Source organism: Microtus oregoni, unplaced genomic scaffold (genome assembly GCF_018167655.1).
Source record: "Microtus oregoni isolate MIOR12 unplaced genomic scaffold, Mior012 000000F_ref0000247, whole genome shotgun sequence".
NCBI classification, from domain to species: Eukaryota; Metazoa; Chordata; class Mammalia; order Rodentia; family Cricetidae; genus Microtus; species Microtus oregoni.
The window spans coordinates 73,222,547-73,243,806 of NW_024543059.1; the positions used below are offsets into that span (position 1 = coordinate 73,222,547).

The following is a 21,260-nucleotide window of genomic DNA, read 5'->3' on the forward strand; positions in this document are numbered from 1 at the left end:
AGAGACTCAGAGAGCTCTTGGCCCAGACCCTCCATTCACCACAGGCAAAATTCTAGTTCCTCAGTTTTATTCAGACTTCATAAGAATGAGCTTTTCTGCAAATGAAAAGCAAGCAGAGCTTTGTCGTTAAGGCGGAGAAGCCAAACTAAAATTGTGCTGTTTTGAGTATAAACAGAGATGGTTTTCTACTTTATTTATAATGCCTAAGCTGGTGATGTGACCTTAAAGAGGGCAAAATAGCAGGAATAAAATGGAATAAAGGAATCCCTAAACTCTGGAAGCTCCTGCTCCGTTCATTTTGTATTTAAACGTGTATGTGTGTGTGTTACTATCTACAGCGGCTGGAGATGTAGATCAGTGTAGAAGTGCTTGCCTAATAAGTGCAAGGCTCAGAGTTTGATCCCCAGGACTGCAAAAATTTAATTAATTATTAAAGAATAGAAAACCACCACCATCTTCTAGGGCGGTCACCAACCCTACCCCAAGCCATGGTTTCTTTCTTCCATAGTTTTAGTTCTCCTTGGCTTACTGAGGTCTAAAATACTAAATGGCAAATTCCAGAAACGAGTAATTTCATACATTTTAAACTGAGTGCACGATGAGATTTTTGGCTTCTTGTTCACTGCCTAGGATACCAACACCATCCCTAGACCCCTTGTCCACTCTTGTGTACACTACTCCACACCGTCACATCATAGCTGCTGGAGTACTCATGCCAACTGGTCTACTGTCCCTAAGGGCACAAGCTGGTGAGTAAGGATATGCCAAGATGAATCTATGCAGTTTCTCCTTTCATTGGAAAGGGAGAAAGAAATCATGTTTTGACTTCTACGACCTGGGATAAAATCACTTTCCTACCTGTGAAGTAGGAAAGAGAAATCTTTGCTAGCTGATGTGCTCCTTCTCCAATCACAGGAGCCATGGCCACAGTCTGGGGCTCCTATCTCCTCAGTGGGCATGGGAGTGGGGCTTGAGAAATGGTCCCTGTAAATAACTCAGTGAGTGAAGGGCAAGAGGATGGGGCCTTTAGTCTGTTTGTACGACCTGCTGGCTTGTATTGAGGGTCAAAGGCTTTTTCAGATCTGTCACACATGGTGTTATACTTTTCTTCTTCTTCTTTTTTTTTTGTTTGTTTTGTGTTTTTTTGTGAAAAACTAAAGCACCAACAAATTTTTACAGATTTCTGAGGAATTGCTAACCAATTATACACATCTTCAAGTGCATTTTTGACTCACGCGGGGCGAAGACACCTGCATACCTGGAATGGCACCAGGGCTCACGGACACGGCTGCTTGACTGGCAACAGGGGCCTGGGCAGGCCAGAGGCGCTTACCTTGCTTGGAGTTGACGTCGGATGGGATGTGCGACGGGTGTGATCCCGGAGAAAAGTGCTCATCGCTGTAAGTGATGAGGGGGGTGAGAGGGTGGACGGCGTGAGACGGCTGCACCACCGGGACTTTATTTGACTGCAAAGTAACCACAGGGTTGGTCGTTAATATGGCCTCCTGACAACTGTCTCCTCTCCTCCTCTCCCCAAGAAAAAAAGAGTCACACAGGAGCACTAGGCAGTCATTGTGGGAACACAAGAGCCATGCCAGTTGCCAGCATTTCTACGGCAAATAATCTTAAGTACAAGAATATCCCACCAAGAGGCTGTTGGTGGTTTCACCAGTGCCCTGCAGAGGTTGTTTGGCCACTGTGTGTCACATGACCCGACCCTCTGGACACACACGCTTACACTTCCTTCTCATCCCCTCCTTACTTCCTGTTTGATAAAGAGCTGCTAGCACAAAGTCATGATCTAAAAGCTCTCCACTCGTACATATGTCTAGCTGTAAAAGAAAACTCAATGAGAAACTGTTGTTATGATACACGAGACAGACCTGGGCAGGTGGGGGGTGTGGTGGCATTTCAATTGTATTTTAATAAATAAAGACTGCCTGAAGACCTGAGAGTAAAACAGTCCCACTGGTCAGCCTTACAGACCAGGTTATGGTAACAAACACCTTTAATCCCAGTAGCTACACTACTTGATGTAGACATTGGGTGGTGCATGCCTTTAATCCCAGCCCTAGAGAGGAATATAAGACGGGGTGAGACAGTTATCAGACACAGTCTCGGTCTGAGATTCCTAGAGGAAGGATCGCCATTTGAGACTGAAGTCGAGGTAAGAGCCAGTGACTGACTATTTTGCTTTTCAGATTCAGGTTGAACACCAATTTCTAGTTTTTATTACTTGTGCTTCATTTGGCACCCACGTGGATCCTGACTCCATGCCTACCAGAACTGGCTCAAAAGGTCCCCAGTCAAAGGCCTCCCACCTCCACCTGCCTGGCTTGATTTCACCTACTGAATGGTTTTTTTTTTTTTTTTTTGGTTTGTTTATTTGTTTTGCCAAAACCCTGCTGCAGGGGAACTACCCCTTTGGTGGACCCGTGGGTGACTTGGCAACTTCCTGGGCACACACATGCTTTTCCCCCCTTGCCGCTTTCAGCAACTTGTGCAGCTTCTGGTTTGTGTTCCCGGCTCGTGAGCTCTGGGTTCCTTGGTATTCTGGCCACCAAAAAACTCTCTCTGTGTTCGGAATTGATTTAATTGTTCTCAATTTGTCACTCATATTTGTCAGTATTTAATCAGTGCCAACACGGAACTGACCAGGACTGTTCATGCTGCTGCAGGTCACATCTCTCTGCAATGTGCCCGCAACTGCAACATCTACTGGCTAATAAAGATACCTACAACAATTTACCAAAATCTCACAATGGAGGCAAGTTCATTTGATTAATAAATAATCAATAAATATGAAAGTTATATAATGGCAGATCATATCACCATCCAGGAATTTAATATCCTTTTTGCCTATACTATGGATGATATTCTGCAAGGCTTGTATGGTTTTTCTGATGCATCCATTTATTTGATATTGGGACTTAGCTTTGTTTTTCATATTATATCCTTAAAAATAGTTTGATAACAGAGCCAAGAATGAGGCACTTTTAGAAATGATACAGTCTTTATGGACTAATAATGAACAGCTAACTGAAACGAATTATACCACTCAAAATCTAAAGTTAGCTGAAAAAATTAATACCACTGAAAAGGATAACATTAATTTGAGAGACAAAATTCAATCCATGTCAAAGAGTGCTGAAAAACTATCTGAAAGAACTCATATTGTCGAATTTGACAATCAAAATAATTGTTAATGATAAGTTAGCAGATAGAGCATCTCTCCAGGAAGGTACTCTGCATGCCATCCAAATAATATCCAAAGATGAGAAATGATCATTAATGGAAATTTTTCATACCTTGGAATCATATGTGCAAAATGATGAACAGAGGTTATGTTACTCGATGAAATCTTTAGAAACATTATAGGTTAAGAGGTTCAGGCTTTCCAAAAGACAGTTGTAAAAAGATTTGAAATTATTGAGAAAATTATCAGAACTGATAGAGTGGGTGGTGGTACAAGGACAGATTTAGCATCGCCAGTACGTGTCAGAGTCAGAGATGACTAACCAAGGGTTTTAGTTACTTACCCTGTAATCACCTCTGACATTCCATCCAGTACTAAATCCCCAAAGGACTCAGAGAATGTAAATGGAAACCTATAGTATAGGTATGAACACTCTAAAGGAAATCAAGCAAGCAGTAGTATCTTACGGCTTGCATTCACCATTTGTTAGGGAGATGGTGAAAACATGGGCTTCAAGCAGTAAGACTACCTCACACGACTGCCTTCAATTAGTTTCAGTGGTCCTGGAAGACAGGCCACAACTACCATAGAAATGCTAATGGTGAGAAGAGGTTAAACTTTTAGAACAACAGGGAAGAGCAAAAGGATTGAAGGCTTCCCAAGATCAAATTCTTGGTGAGGGCACTTATGGGGATCCACAGGCCTACAAACCAACCAACCAACTATATACTGTGCATATTGTATGTATGTACGTGTGTATGTGTGTGCGTGTGTGTACACACGTGATTTGTAAGGAAACTTTCTTTTGTACTGGCGATCTGACTAGGGCTTTGCGCGTGCAACAGCTATTTACGTGAGGCAGCTATTACGTGAAGCACGTGAGACAGGCTTCAGAAAGTTACCCCATCTGGGCTTGAACTCACTACAGTCTTCCTGTCTTAGTCTCCCAGGTAACTTGCATCACCAGGTCTAACTTACAAGCAAATTTTATTAAATTTGGAAGTCCAAAACTATGTAACAGTACATTTTTTAAAAAGGATTCAGATTTGCATGGCATTTATTTAAAATCTGTGATCATTTTGATTGTGGCAAAGTTAAAAGTCCTCTTTTCGCTCTAGCCAGGTGTGGTGGCGCGTGTCTTTAGTCCCAGCTTTGGGAGGCAGGGGCAGGTGGGCTCAGGCCGGTGTAGTATGTATTACAATTTCTAACCCAGCCAGGGTTACATAGTAAGATGCACCTCAACTAGATAGACTGATAGAAAAAAGTTCTCTGTGTTCAAGAAAGTGTTTATTAAATAAATCAGTAGGGCAATGACTTGAGATAGGCTCAACATTAAGATAACCATTTTAAAAGAAACTCTAGCTAATGGCAATATAATATGTTTGCATGCGTGCATGTGTGTGTGTCTGTGTATATAGAGAAGAGGAGGTTAGGACAGACAGTGGATGAGAGAGGAGGAGGGATAGATTGTGTAGATTCTCTTGCATCAGGTTCCTCAGTCCAGGCTTAGTGCTGTTTGCCACCATGTCCCATCCCTAACATACTCTTCTTGGAAACCCGGTGAGTGGACGTTAACCTTCATAAAGTAAATTCTATGCTAATTAACTGGCTTTAACCATTCCACTTCAAACCTGGTCCCATATGGTACATGCATACTCACAAATAATAACAACAACAGAATGAAAATAGAAAGAACCTGCCCCACTCCCCCAGAGGAAGGGAACGTGACACAGTTACACTCTATTTTTCAGCCATCTCCTAATCACAGCATCCTCAGGGGCTGTGCGTTAAGGAACTGTACAGAGATGAGCAGCTCAGGCTACAGGGGAACAGAGTGCAGCGAACTCACTAGTCCAGGCAGGCCTGCACTGTAATTAGTTTGAATTAGTTACAATTTTACTGTGCTATGCCAGGCTGAGATGAATGTGAAATGAGTTTCTCAAGAAGTAAATCATCTTATTAAAAAGAAATCGAGGAAGTGGGCTGACGTGTGTCCCGATGTGAACTGGTCAGACGTATGAACATATCTCGATGATTAAGGGACTCCAAAGTACACTTCCATGTGGGGCTGCACCTACGGTACACACTCACTTTGAATTTGGTGCTTTTTCTTTTTTTTTACCAATTAAGTGCCAGAGTATCTTATTCCATGGGAAGGCCACCCTAAGGAAATTAAGAACAATAATCGTGGTGATGCTTATGGTTCTTTATACTACTATTACAACTACCACCCAAAAGAAACTCATGTGCCCAAGAACAGCAGAAGCAGAAATTCACACTACTTTTGGACAATGATAGGATTTCTATAGTGCTTACTATAACAACTCTTAAGAAAAAAGTATCTTTGCAGATTGTTGGGCAATTATGCTTCTGCTTGATAATTACCAGGTCCTCTCTAATGGCAACCTTTGCGTGGCTCATCTAGCCCTTGGCATTTATTAAACAGAGCACCATTATCAAAGCCACACGATTTTTCTCTACATATATTAACACAAACATCTATGCATATAAATGTGCAAAAGGCTTAACAATATTTTAATGCTTTTCAAATGTTAATGATGTCATTTACTAACTATGTAAGAGGGGCCTCTGAGATACAAGGAATTCAGAATGATAGGGAAGGTGGGCTGAGTAGGGGCAAAAATCATAAATTATTTTTTAAAGTAGAATAACAACAACAAAAAAAAACCCTGGCCTCCCAAATTTGAAAACGAAATACATTTCAAGTCTAGTTTAGAATGACTACTCTGACTCTAATATTAAAAGTCTCAAAAGAAGCGTAATTGCCAAGTAATCAGCAAAGATATTTTCTTAGGGTTGTTATCAACAGCACTGCAGAGATCTTCCGCAAGGATCTCTCTATTTTGCATGCCTTTCTTGTCTCCCGAGCTCCACCCTTAGGAACTCGCCTTGGCAGGCAGCGCTCCTTAATGTCTGACCTGTCCCTCCAGCCATACAGCTCAGGCTCTGGTGCCATGAATTTTTGCTAAATTATGCTATCCTTGCTCTCCTCTTAATTTTACGGTTTTCAACACAGATTTGCTTTCCTGTGGGAAGGAGATAAGAGGCTAAGGATTTTAATTTAAGCCCTGGCCTTGTCTTATATTTTTGCAAGATGGATCGCACAAGCAGCAATGGTAGGTGTGTTAAAAGGCAACGTGGATTACGGCCATTTTTATGGCCAAAAATAAAAGTCGCACAAAATCTCAAGACGACGTGTGGGCAGAATTCCGAGGCCGCCTGAAGACCATTTCCACAATGTGTGTAAACGAAGCGCCGTGGACTGAAGCTACACACAAGCTGCCTGCCGCAGCACTCCTATGGCCTGCTGCCCTCGGTCCATTGGTGACATGATGAACACAAACACTGTCGGAACCTGAGCCCTGACACTTTGGTTATATTCTAAGTCAGAAAACAAATATAACCATTCTGAATTCTAGTTGTCTCAACCCCAGACGCTATGATGTATTTTTTCTGGGAAAAATCACAAAACCACTCCCTAAATCTGTCTCACGGCAACATTCCAGGCAGCGGCGCGTGGACGTGGGTGCAGGTGTGTCCACTTATTAAGTGGCTGAAAGTTTCCCAAGCACCATTACAGTCCTGATAACACAGATGTGATCTCTATTATCACACGACTTCTCATCCAGGGGCCCGGAGGTGGAGACAGCCAGCACTCTGGGGAGTGTGTGCTGGAGACGGACACTTGAAAAGACAGGAATGAGCTAGATCCGACATGTAAGCATCACGTGATACGAAGTGGACGATGGGGAAGGTGGCGTGCACGGGTCTAGAACTGTGCCTTCGCATGGTGGTCAAGTCGTAAGAAACCTAAAGAACAATTACAGTCCTGGCCTCTTAAAAGGCAGGAAATAGAAGCAGACATCATCACGGGGTGGCCAGGGAAGCCAGTACTATTGGCAATACTGCTACAGCCCAGCCCACCACTTAGCTCCAGCAAACACAGTGGCAGTGGGGACAGGGATGGGGGACTGGGGGCTGCCCCACACATTCTCCCAAGCCTGAAAGGCCCACCACTGGGCAATCCTACCATGTCGAACATGACCAAGTGCTTACTGTAGGCTGGCACTGTGTCCACAAGCCCTTCTGAGGCAGTGTGGTTATCACCCTCTTACATACGAGGCAGCTACGTGGAGGGACTCGATAACTCTCCCAAGGACATGGAGCTAGCCTGGCAATGTTTACGAAGCCTGGCTCTGGAAGCCAAGTATATTTCCAGCATATGACGTGGCCTTGGACTCCAAGCTGACCATCCTGGTCATAGCTGACAGTGTGTGACATCTATGTGATGACTCTGTGGTCTCTGTCCCCGGCCCAGGAACTGCCTCAGACAAAGAAGCACCTCAGCAGAGGTGGTCAGAGCAGCAGAGACTCAACAGCCACCTTTCTCTCCACAGCTGGAAAACATCCCAAGGCAGGTTGGCTGGCTGCCGCCCAGGCGGGACCCTGCAGCTAGGAACCGCTTTGGCATCACAGCCAATAAAACCCACACCTCCTGTGGACATGAAGTGGGTGCCACTTAGGGATCTGAGAGGCATCTCCAAAGCCAGGTTCCCAGAAATGACCCACTCACCACTGGCTGGCACTAGGGTGTCCCGAAAGTTGTCATTCCCTGATGTGGTTCTGGGAAGGACTGAACGTGGTTCACCTCCCTCCCAGCTGAGGCCCTGGGCCTGCTGGGAAGTGAGGGAACTGAGTGAGTGGCCGGTCAAACTGGTAGTCTATTTCCAGATGCCAGCTAAACCCACAGTTGGGGTCTAGCCAGGTACAAAGCTGGTGCATGTCGCTACCACAGCCTGTGCATCTTATCAGTGGCATATTCATATTCTCTCTCTCTCTCTCTCTCTCTCTCTCTCTCTGTCTCTCTCTCTGTCTGCCTCTCTCTCTCTGTCTCTCTCTCTCTCTCTCTCTCTCTCTCTCTCTCTCTCTCTCTCTCTCTCTGAAACAGGGTTTCTCTGTATCTTTGGAACCTGTCCTGGAACTAGCTCTCTTAGATCAGGCTGGCCTCGAACTCACAGAGATCCACCAGCCTCTGCCTCTCAAATGTTGGGATTAAAAGTTAAAAGTGTGCACCACCACCGCCTGGCCAGTGGCATTCTCAGTGGTAACTCAATTATGGGGATAACCTGAATAAACACGCTACCAGCTCACCAAGGCGAGAAGTGGCACCTGGCCTCAACCCTCACGCTGGGATTTGACTTTTGAAGTCTTGTGCACCCTAAACACAGCGGTGTGACTTCACTGTGTCTTCCCCCTCCTCTGAGAACCATAGTCCCAGCCTTCTCCAGAGGGATGAATTAACCTATGAATAGGGTGCACTGAGTCCCTCGTCAACTAGACAGTGTTCTGTCTGAAGCACTCTTGGCTGTCCTCCAAGACTGAGTGTTGGCCTCAGGTCCAGCGTGGCTTTTACAGCTGAGTGCATCACTCCCACGAGACAGCAAGCTCGTCCAGGTGAGGAATGAGCCCCAGATGTTTGCCATCTCTCACACCAAGGGCCTGCACCATCAAGATACGCAGGCTTTCGCTGAGAGGGGGCAATGCAGACGGACTCGATGCCCTGAGCATGCTTGTCACTACAGGCATGCTTTCGGCTGTGCTCTGGCATGTCTCCACCCAAGTGGCTATCATTACCACGAGTTTACAGATGAAGGGGCCGAGTCCTTTTGAACACAGAGCTAAGTAGTAATTACTGGACAGATGAACTGTGCTGGTGTTGGTTTGATACCAAAACCCTCAGCCTTCCTACGCCAGACTTCCACCTCTGTTGCAAGGCACCAGCCAGGTGAGTGCAGTCCGCCATGCAGCACGCATGCCTCTGATTTTAACGAAAACATCCCAACAGGGACAATGGCGGCTTGGAGAAGGCTGGTGCAACCAGCAGATCTCCCACAGACTAGCTGCGAGCTGTTTTAAGACTTCCCCCAAAAGCATGGAGTACCCATGTTTCCTCAAGGCATCAGGTGGTGATGGCATGTAGTCTTATTACTTGATCCCAAGCCAGCCTCATACTAGATGCTAAGATGCTGTTTCACAGAGCCTACTGAAGATCTGAGAAGACAACTTATGTAAGATCACACTGGAAGTTAAGGCACATGACAGAATTTGAGCCCAAATCGGTGTGACTACAGAGTCTGCACCTTGTAAACTAGAGACTCAAAGCCAGGCAGTCCTCTCACCTTCTGGTTGTCGAGTGTTAGCCACTGGTATCAATACAGTTCAATATTCAGGCATGCAGGCACTGGGGCAGTGTTCAAATCCCGGTGTGCAAGTGTGAGTCAGTTCTGATACTTGGTAATCTGCTTAGTTTTCCAGAGTCTGTTTCCTTGTTTGCAAGACAAGGATGCTAGCTCACATCACTGAGGATTAAATAAGCAGCACAAATGAAGCAATGAACTCAAGTCCTGCCACGTCTGTTCAGTAAGTGCTCTGTGCAGTGGAATATTTGAAAAGAGGGCTGTGGTGGCGCACGCCTTTAATCCTAGCACTCAGGAGGCAGAGGCAGGCGGATCTCTTGTGAGTTCGAGGCCAGCCTGGTCTACAGAGTGAGTTTCAGGGCAGGCTCCTAAGCTACAGAGAAATCCTGTCTCCGAAAAAAAGAAAAGAAAAAGAAAAAGAGGGCTGTAGAATCTATATGCTCCAAACTTCAAGCCACAAATCTCTTGAGACACCCTGCCCTGGCCTATGCTATTTTTTTTCCGTCCAGGTGAATTACCATAACAGATTCTCCTTTCCTGCTCTAAAATACTTTTAATTTGGACCCAAGTTTCAAGAATTTTCCTCTGGTTACTGCTTGCTGAAGTTCTTCCCCCATCCTTCAGGACCAATGCCCTGTGCCTGCACCCTGAAACAGTCCTACCATTCTGGACTGGATCTCACTGCTGCATGCAGCCACACACAGTGGGTCATTGCTACATGCAAGTACACACAGTTGCATGCAGGTACATACAGCTGGTTACAACCGCATGCAGTCACACACAACTGCATGCAGTCACACACAACTGCATGCAGGCACACACAACTGCATGCAGGCACACACAACTGCATGCAGGCACACACAGCTGGTCACTGCATTTGCTTTATTTCTCTATCAGCAGCAGCTAACACAGTAGAACCCATCTATGCTTATAGCTTACAGGAACTTTCAAACTGTTTAATTCTCAGGTGAGCTTTACATTCTTAAAAACCACAAGATGCTGATGACTCTTTGTTCACGCAGGTTTATCAAGAAACAGTCAACATATTTAAAATTACAATAAAAATCCAAAAATATTTAACACATCTTAAAGTGGTAAATCTATCACGTAAAATGTTTTATATAAAAACATTTTTTAAATAAAAGTGAGAAAAGTGGCATTGTTTACATTATTTGCCTCTCTCCTTAATGTTTGCCCTAATAAGACATGGATTTTCATTGTAGGTTTCTACATTCAAATCTTCACTGCACTATGCTATATCTCGGTCCAACTTCAGATACACTGTTGCAATAGAGAGTATTCTAGAAGCTTTTTCAGACAATTGTGGGTGGTCTTCTCTGACACTTGATCAAAACCTGGCAGGTGTCCGAGACTTTCTTGGTGGTTAGTCACAGTGTACATCCTAATCCGTGACAATGTAGTCTCCTCCTCTTAAAGACACTTCTAAATTTACCCACATGTGTGACTTTGTAACACCATGAAAGGGTCATTTGGAAAGTGAAAACATTTGAAGAGTTTACTGGGCTGACACATTTCTCAACAGTGTTGTGGAATATTACTTTAACTACGGAAAGATGTGCTACATTTGTTTATGCTGTTTTCATTTAATTATGTAAAGATGTTGCTGTTTGACCTTGCCTGCTCAAGGTACCCGATTGGTCTAATAAGAAGCTGAATGCCAATAGCGAGAGAGTAGAGCAATAGGCAGGGATGGTAGGGAGAGAGAGAAGAGAGAGGGAGACGCCCAGGGCCAGCCAGCTGCCAGTCAGTCAGACATGGAGTAAGACGTACAGAATGAAGGAAAGGTAAAAAGCCTGGAGGTAAAATGCAGATGAAGAGAAACAGGTTAAAATAAGTTACAAGAGCTAGCAAGAAACGACCAAGCATTTGTAACTAATAATAAGTCTCCATGTCATGATTTGGGAGCTGATGGGTGGCCCAATAGAAAGCCTGCTACAACAGTGTGAAAACCCCATCCACTCACGGTCCCATTGAGAAAGCATTGAGGACTGAGAAGAGACGCCATGCTCATGGTAGGGTGCACCAATTTTCAAAATTCTAGTTTTTGTTTGAAAGTTTATTTTTCCCCTTAATCATGGCAGTAAATTACGCCAACTGTTTTCACATTTCATGACAGATGCGTTCTTCTCACTTGTGAGAAAATATCTATCAGACACCAAGGTTTGTGTCTGTCTTTCAATTACATGCTTGAAAGTAAAAGGTTAATAAAGTTGGTCATTTTAACTGACTTATTAAGAATATCAGAGACGTTTGACCTTTCTGGCAAGACAGTGCAGGATGTTGTGACTACACATGTGATTGCCAGCTGTTTTACCCAACTTTGCTTGTGCACCACCCGTGCAAATGCCCACACAGTAATAAAGACAAGGATGGTTTCCTTTTGCCTTGAGAGCTGTTTTGACTCATGGATCCTAGAGTTTAGAACACACTTTGGGAACTGATGTCTGTGGTGAAGTAACGGTACGGGACTAACTGTTGTGTGAAAGCGACACAGGCCAGCTGGGTGAAAGGCATCATTTTTATTATTATTATTATTATTCAGGTGACTTCAGGAAGCAACTATTTCATAGCTTACATATTTGGGATGGTTTGAGATAGGGAAAAGACTCTATCTTTACTACCTTGTACTATTGCTATGTATATATGGAGATGTTTGCTCCCACTAGCAAGAGGATGTAACTAAGTGATTTATCCCTAACTCAGGTCCTGGTCAACCCAAGACCATTAATACCTAGGTCCTACGACTGTCTGAATGGGCTTTCAACACTGTCAAGCTAGCTCCTTTTAAGGAAGAATTAATTCATAACTTTACATGACAAACAGGACTTCTGTCTTTCCTGTTGTGACATGAAAAATGACACCACCATTATCTGTCTGCAGTTTCCAGGGAGCAGGGCTTTGGGCCAGTTTGATCAGGTTCTCCACTCAGTGGATGACAAGGCCCACTTTTGGTACTGGCCTGGCCAAATTCTATCATTAGTAGAATTCAGTTCCCTGCCGATGTTCCCATTTCTTTACTGGTTGTTTTTGGGAAAACACCCACATTTCTTGACAAGTGGTATTCTCCATCATAAGGCCAGCAACGGTGTGTCAATTTTTCAATCTCTTAACTTCCCTTTCCATGACCAGCAGAGAAACCGTCATGCTTTTCTAAAGGGCTCATGTGACTCTAGTAACTTGTTCTCTGGGGTTGGGTAGAGGGGGAGGAAGGAAAAGGCAGTGACACTAACATTGATAAAGAGCAGGCTTGGTGGGTAGAGTACCTGTCGCTCAAACCTGGGGATTACAGTTAGGATCCCGATTACAAACAAGCATGTAAATGCTCATGGGTGTGGTGGCTCACCTGTAATCCAGCAAGCAGAAATAAAGCTCCAGGGAGCAAGCCAGCTAGCTAGCTAGATATGGGGACTCTGCCTCAATACATAAAGTGGAGAGCAATCAAGGAAGACGCATGCATACATGTGCGCACACACCCGCACACATGCAAACACACACAGAGGAAACATCAGTGCCCCATTTTCCCCTGGGATCATCCTTTGCAGATAAAAACTAAACGCCGCCACACACCATCTGGTGCAGCGATTACTCTGATTATAAAGTTCTGAGGTCGGTTTTGTGCTTCTTTGTTCACACAGAGGCCGTGGCTTAAGTGTGTGGTACCTGTCCTCACCGGAGCCACACTTCAGAAAGAAGGGACAGGAGGTAGGATGTGCGTGCTGTGCAGGAGGCCTTCCACGTGAACAGCAAGGTCAGAGGTGAAGGGCAAGAGGGGAGGAGGGCATATTCTCATGTGCACATGAGCACGTGTGCGCGCGCAACACACACACTCATTAAAGAGAGTTGAAAGTAAATAACAAAACCTTCTTTTGAGGAAAATTTTAACAGTTTTTTGCCTTGCTTTCAGCATCACAGTCAGTAACATACGAGGCAACCGACTGTCTTTCAGCAACGGTTACGTCAGAGCTTAACTTTTCACTTGAATGGTCTGACTTCTGGGCGTGGCAGGAAAGATACAGAGATGAGGGGATGTAGGCAAGGCGTTAAAGCCTGCTGGATGGGAGAGACGAGAGGAGGCTTAAGTTTTTTCCTTAGAGAGTATTGTGTCCAGTGAGTACGACCTCACACTCTTATTCTGCCATTAGATTCTGCCTTAAAGTTGTTCTTTATTGCATCTTGCTTTAAATAACTATACAGCAGTCAAAGGCCTTACCCACTCCCCACAGACTACTCAAGGCTGGCTTTCCTGGACCAAACACGGTGGTGGATTTCCTGACTCTTCTAATTTGAGCTCATTGGTTGATGTAATCATGTTATCCTTGCTTAGGCCTTGCATTTTCAACATTGTAAAACTCCCGTCTTCAAGGATGTGTAAAGATTTCAAACCAAACACCTCGTGGTGCTGCCAAATCCCATCACAAAGCTAAGGACTTCTCTCTAACCTATAAAGTAGGGAAGGGGTCTTGTGGTCCCTCTCGGGCAGGGAGTATGTTGTCACCATCACAAAAGTGAGCCTTCAGCTTCCCCGAGGGACTTCTGTGAGTTGGGGTATCAGGACTTCTGTGAGTTGGGGTCTCAGGGGCACAGTGATGTGTAGAGAGGGGCATCAAGATCAACACAGGAGGGAAGTCAGCTGACAGAGAAAGACTGGAAACTCCGCCTTGGCGGGGCTACAGACAAGAGAGCATGGGTGAGAAAAGCCCAGGACACAAACTCTGGAGAAGACGGGCTATGCACATAACCTAGAAAGGATCAGACTGACATGGTAAGGTGTTCCTCTGAGTGTCTGTCTTCCCAGCTCACAAGCACACTTCCACTCTTGGGAGTGCATTTATTGATTGATTTTTTTTTTCTTAGCAAACGGTCCCTATCTCTAATATAAAGCCTCCCACAGCTCCCCAACAAATAAAAAGTAGAAGGCCATTCACCCCGGTCATTTATTATCTCTACAAACCCTAGCATGAATCCCACCTGCCCACAGATAAGGAAACCATGGCTCCATTTTTTAGCACTTAAATGAACTCATCGCTAAGATCAGCTTTCACTCGTTTGCTGTTACACTTTCAGCACGGCTGTAAGACAGTTAAAAATCACAAATACGCTCTGCATTTGTGACTCATTCCCCCGGGGTCTCAGTGTATGTGAGGAAGAGTACCCCCTTTGCCTCACCATCTCCATTAGGTTCTGGCTGTGTGGCTTGGTGTTCTTCTGGGACTCCCAACAGTGGGTGTGGGGGCTGGCTCTGGCTCTGGCTCTGACTCCTGTGCCTGCTTTTGAAGCCCCTTCTCCTCCTGGATTGCCACAGCCAGCCTTAATACGAGAGATGTAGCTGGAATTATTGTGATTTGTTAAGCCATGTTTGGTTGATATCCCTGGGAGGACTGCTTTTTTTCCCCGAAGGGAAACGGAGGAGTGGATCTTGGGGGGGGGGGAAGAAAGGTGGAGGGAAGACCTGGAAGGAGAGAAGGGATGGGAAACTGCAGTTGGGATGTAATATATGAGAGAAGAATACAAAATAATAACAATAAAGTGATTGTGTATGGGCCTCGAGAGATGGCACTGTGGGTAAGAGCACTTGCTGCTCTGACAGAGGACCAGGATGCACTTCTCGGCACCCACGTGGCAGCTCACAACCACAGGAAAACGGCAGTTCCAGATCACCTCTGCCCTCTTCTGGCCTCCTTGGGGACTGCAAGCACACGGTGAACATACATGCAGGCAAAGCGCTCATACACACAAAATAAGTTAATAACATCTAAAGCAGTTATGCAACTATTGTCTAGGTTCCTCTTTTTTGGAAAAGGAAAATTATGAATAAAACCCTGAAAATCATTAGGACAGGGCATCACATGCCCGTGACCCAAACCCTTGGGGGCTGAGGAGGAAGGTCTGAGAATCTGAGGCTGAACTGGGCCTCACAGCATAATTCTTGTTGCAAAATAAGAACAGAAACAGCAAAAGAAAAATCTGCAAAAATAAAAAAATAAGGAATGAGAGGCTTCAGGAGAGGGTGGAGAGAAGGGGAGAGAAAGAGGAAGCTACGTCAATCTAAACTTGGATTTAAAGTCCTCTTTTAAGGACCAGTTCAAAAAAATAAAGTTAATTATGTAACAAGTAGCATCAAGCTACACGACATTCACTATGTATTATGAAAAAATATACACTACAGGGAGCCAGTCTTGTATGGCTCTGAACGAGCCCCACAAATGAACAAGAGACACTGTGGCGTGTCCTCAGCTAGGCTGAAATGTGCAGGCTCTGCCCCATTCACACCACCCACTCTGCCTGGGAAGGAAAGGCAGTTTACCTTGAATGAAGACGATGCTGTGACGTGGCCACTCTCAGGGGCTGCTTATGAGTCAAGGGAAAAGCACCTTTGGTTTTGGATTTAAAAAAACAAAACCCTGAAATGACTTAGAAATCGAGGCTGAGCACTTAAAATGGGCAAAGTAGACTCCAATACTGGGGTTCTACACAATTCTGCACATTCTGAGTCAAAGTGTCCAAAGAAGTCAAGCCAAAACACGCTCCTCAAAAAAGTACATGCATATACACATATATGATATATACACCTTTTAAAAAACTTTCAATTCTATTTCTATATTTTCAGGAAACAGAATCTTTCCATTTTTTACACACACACAAACACACACCTACAGCAGCAAAGGTGACAAAAGCTACTACTGTGCTGGTAAAAGAGGCCACACTTCTGTGACTACAGAATCAGAGCCAAGTTCCATCTTGTGTCCCTTAGCATCGATGGGAAACGTCCCTCCTTGGCCCCGTTTGGAGTTTCTGTCATTTTTAGGTGCTCTTGTGAAAAACTCAGAGCAATGCTCAAGGTCTGGTTGGTGTCCTCGGGACACTGCCTGCTTGTTCTAGTGCCAGGGAACTGGCTCCTAGGCTTCCAGGATGTAAGAGTCTGTTACTGTGTAGAATTATCTGCATTCTGGAAATTGGAGAACATGTAAAATGCCCTTCCCGGGGCTGATCAGCGGGCAAACACTAAATCCCTCGCTATGGTATTTACAAAACATTCTCGCTCTACTTGTATCTCTTTGTGACCAATGGAAACAAAATCCTGATTTCTGTCTAAACTATTCAAAACCAGAAAATCATACACGAAAAAACAATCATTTGCCAAGACCCAGAATGTCCACTCTCAGCTGCTGGGGATGTGGTATCCGGTCACTTGTTTCTCTGCCAGGTTCACCCTTGCTACTGTGTAGGACTAACAGCACTGAGCCAGAGTTACCGGATTTATAGATGTTCCCACGCAGCACAGTGAGAAGCGTGTAGACCAAGTGCAAAGCACTTGATGTAGGACAGAAGAAGAGGAAGACAGTGTGGTGACTGAAAGAGCCTGTGCTGTACAAGCCTAACTATCCAAGGAAGATCCCCAGAACCATGGAAGAAGAATAGACTCCTGAAGGTTGCCCTTTGATCTTCATGAGCACGCTGTGCCATGTCCATGCCCTCCTCCCTTAAACACATGCATATACGCCACCACCACCATACACATGTATGTGCCCTCCCACACCACCATATATATATATAAATGCGCTCCCACACCCACCATACACCATACATATGCGCACACATGGGTATTTTGTCTGCATGTCTATCTGTGTACCACATGGGTGCCTGGTGCCCAGAGGCCAGAAGGGGGTGTCTTATACCCTGAACTTGAGTTACAGACAAGTGTGACCTGCCATGTAGGTGCTGAAACAGAACCTGCGTCCTCTGGAAGAGTGGCCAGTGTTCTTGACCACTGAGCAACAGCCAAGCCTGCTCTCCAGTGCAATAATACATATATTTTAAAGTTATCCATAGAAATAAAGCTTTGGAGATTAATCAGTTGGTAAAGCGCTTGTTATGGTATCAGGAGAGGCCTGAGTGCAATTCGTAGCATGCGTGAAGAATTGCAGGCATGAAGAAAGCCCATTGTCTGCAGTGCTGGAGGGATGAAGACAGAAGGGTGGCTTGTTGGCCAGCCAGCCTGGCCATGGCAGTGAGTTCCAGGCTCAGTGAGAGACCTCTCAAAATGCACGGTGGAGATAACTGAGAAAGACCCTTAACATCAACCTCTGACCTCCACATGCACATCTACACACACACACACACACACACACACCACACACACACACACACACACACACCACACACACACACACACACACACACACACACACACACACGTATATGCTACATATGAAGAAAAGGAAATGAGTTTTAGATAAAAATGGAAAACTGAGGGCTGGAGAAATGGCTCAGAGGTTAAGAGCACTGGCCTCTCTTCCAGAGGTCCTGAGTCCAATTCCCAGCAATCATATGGTGGCTCACAACCATCTGTGCCCTCTTCTGGTCTTCAGGGACACATGTCACTGGTTCCCTGTCTGGGGTAAAAAGGCATCTGTCCAGCTCTCTCCAGGAAAAGTCACTAACACAGTCTCATTTGGATTTCACAATCTCTCGGTAAAGGTGTTAGCAGCTCCATGTCTCAGAAGAGAAAGCTCTGAATCCAAAATCCCACATAAAGCACAGGGCTAGACTAACTGTAACACAGCCTGTTGCATGCCATCCAGGGGCAGAAGACCCTCTCAAATACAAGGGTCACCCTAGGCAGCTGCAGGGGCACAGGGAGGGCCCCAGAGGCACAAGGAAGTCACAGCACCTTCTTTCTTTCCTCTTGTGTGCCCCTGTCATCTGTGTTTATGCTCCAGAAACAGTCATGCAGGGTCATCTGAACACACTCACCACCAGGGTCACTGTGCAATAAATCACTCACAAGTCCCATGCTTGAGCCAAGCTTGCCAGTGAACATCAAGAAGGGTTGTTCTGTTTAGAAAATTCCTACCCATCAAACAAAGCTGCACCATTAAGGAACTTTCTGCCTTCCCTGAATTGTCCAGCTCAGGCTACGAATGACCGTTCTTCAGGCTTTCAACTGAAGGTTGAACGGCTCAATGTTCCTGGTCAACTTTGTAACTGACAGTTTTTAAAATAATCCAACCTTTACGTCACCAGAATTGGAATGTGTCTTATATCACTAGAACTGGAGTGTGTCTCCAAAGGAGCCTGTGGGGATGCATTCACCCCACACTTAAATCCAACCTCAATCTTTAAAACATGCCACAAGCTGATGGTAAAGATTCTCCTGTTTAACATGACTTAATTTTTATTTCCTGCTAATGGTTTCTTTAATTGTGCTTTCTCTAAAGAAATGTGCTTGTACCAGGAGGTGGTACAAGCCTTTAATCCCAGATCTTGGGAGGCAGAGGAAGGCAGATCTCTAGATCTGTGAGTTCAAGGCCAGCCTGGTCTACAAAGTGAGTTCCAGGACAGTTATGGTGGTTACACAGAGAAATCCTGTCTTGAAAAACTTAAAAAAAAAAAAAGAAGGAAGGAAGGGAAAAAAAAGAAAGGAACGTGCTTGTTCAATCCCTCCATGACTTTATTTTTTAATTGACTTGTGTTTAAAACTTTATTAAGAAGGATCCAATACAGAGAGCAAACTGTTTCACAGTTCCTCAAAAAGTGAATTACATTAACCAACAATTTTATTCCTAAGACCAAGACAGAGGAAAGCATTTATGCACACAAATAGTTACACATAAATATTCATATGTAGCACTGCGTAAAATACCCCAAATGTGGAAACAACCCCACAGATCCACAGACCAACACACAAGCCAGCTGTGAGCTCTACACGCTAAGGAATAGCTTCAGCCATAAAAGACAACGAAGCACTGACATGCAGCTGACGAAGCTGAAAACATGTTCAGTGCAATAGATCAGACTTTAAAAAGGCACATATCATACAGCTTCCTCTACATAAACGCACAGGCTTAGCAAACCCACGGAAGAAGGATGAAAGGCTCCCACTGCCTGAGAGGAGGAGAAAGTGCAGTTGGATGATGGAAATGTTCCGAAATTAGACAGTTTTTGACAAATGCCCAACCATACACGCTGCAAGACACCTAATTGTACACTTCAAGTGCATTTTAAGTATATATAAATTAGAGCTGAATCTAAAACACTAAAAGGATAAAAATGGAGCTAGACTAAGGAGAAGGCTTATTTTCTTACATTTGTAGGCAGAAATCCAAGATTATGTACACATATTGACTCTCCAAGCCTTGTAATTTTACAAGCCTTGATAACAAGGGACTCTGAGTAGGCTGCAATTGGAATTATATATAACCAGAACACAACCCACAGACGGCAGACCGTGTGTCAGGGGCACAGTGGCCCCTACGTTACCATACAGAGGACACGCCTACAAGTTCTTTCCCCAGTCTTCTTCCTTGGCTTGTGTCTCAGGGATGCCATGAAAGCTCTCCGCTCCTCTTACAGCCCAACTGCCTGGTTGCTAACACAGACAAGTGGGAAGGGAACGGGCGTCACCTCAGACACCTTCTCACCCACTGCAGGGCAGCATGTTGCAAACCTCTTGGGACCCAGACAATCCTTGTCCTCAGCTGCCAGGTGGTGAGATGGGCACACACAGTGGGAGCTCCAGGGAGCACAGTTTACAGATTCTAGTACCCAGGCTACATGACGGTCATACTCGTGGGTCACACACATGTAGCCGCCATCAGTACTCTGAAGCCATCCAGTTCAGCTGAGGGCTTAGAACCACAGTTTACCTTCCCCACATTTAGTAAGAGGAGCACTTTTTAAAATGGAAAAAGAGCACAGAATCTCCACACGGTTGCACTATCCAGTATTCGCCCTCTAAGACAACTACAGATTTAGCGTCAGGAAGTGAGATGGCTCAGTGGGTCGAGGCAGAAGGGGAGAACTGAGAATTGGTCTTACAAGCCCTTCTCTGACCTTCACACCTCCCCTACTGCGACACACGACAAAACAAAATGAAAATTTTGCTGGGTGTGGTGGCACACTTCATTAGTCCCAGCACTTGGGGGCAAAGGCAGGCAGATTCCTGAGTTTGAGGCTAGCCTGGTCTACAGAGTGAGTTCCAGAACAGCCAGGGTCACACAGAGAAACCCTATCTAGGAAAAAAAAAAAAAGTTGCTCTTTAGGAATTTTAAATAAATTATTGTGACTATTTATGCATTCGCTAATAGCTTCAAAATAAACTTCAATGCTGTTTCAAATCATGATTTCTGTCCTCTTGGACATGAATAAAAATTTAAAATCTCCATTTCATTTTTCTAGAGGCCCTGGTCAAGTTCTTCTTGACCAAGCCATTACTAAGACAGAATCTGGTTTGATCTGAAATCTCAAGGCCCTCCTGAGCTACCTGTCAGGATATAGGCAAAGCGACCTGTGAGCTTGGGATAAGCCATCCACGCATCTACTATGAAAGGGCCCACGCTGCCACTTCAGAAGGAAGAAGACTAAGGCCGTTTGTTGATGGAGGGTTCTGAAGCTTGAGAGAGCTGGAGTTTCCATGGCGCCGTCCTCCCTCAACCAAAGAGCAGAGAGGGATGGATGCTCACATGAGCGGGGCAGCTGAGAGGGCTGCAGCTGGGGCTCCAACTACGGCCTGGCTCTGTGGAACTGCGCAAATGTGAGCCCACCCCGTCAACACAGCTCGGCTCTATCCAACTCAAGGAACGCTGAATCAAACAGCTTCCGTGTTAAAGGACGCCAGGGAAGCAGAGAACGGACGAAGATGAACACAGTCTCACCACTATCCCCAAGAACGGAGTCTCTACTTGGAGAGGGAGGATTTATTTGCAAATAAAGCCGATCTGGAATGTGGAAAGCAAAGGCAGGTAGCCAGGAAACAAGCGTCCAGGCAGGAAAAGGCAGTGACCATAGAAATGCGCACAAGTAAGCTGCCTTGTTAGAAAAGGACA

At 45.0% G+C, this 21,260-nt stretch overlaps 1 protein-coding gene across 4 annotated transcripts in view; it reads right to left on the bottom strand.

Moving 5' to 3' along the window:
- Nucleotides 1-21,260, bottom strand: part of Lef1 (lymphoid enhancer binding factor 1) — a 106,274-nt gene that overhangs the window by 34,545 nt on the left and 50,469 nt on the right. For all 4 annotated transcript variants that reach the window (XM_041655060.1, XM_041655068.1, XM_041655045.1 and 1 more), the window contains exon 4: nt 1,334-1,466. In XM_041655060.1, coding sequence (XP_041510994.1) covers nt 1,334-1,466 — 133 coding nt within the window. The remainder of the gene's footprint in view (nt 1-1,333; nt 1,467-21,260) is intronic.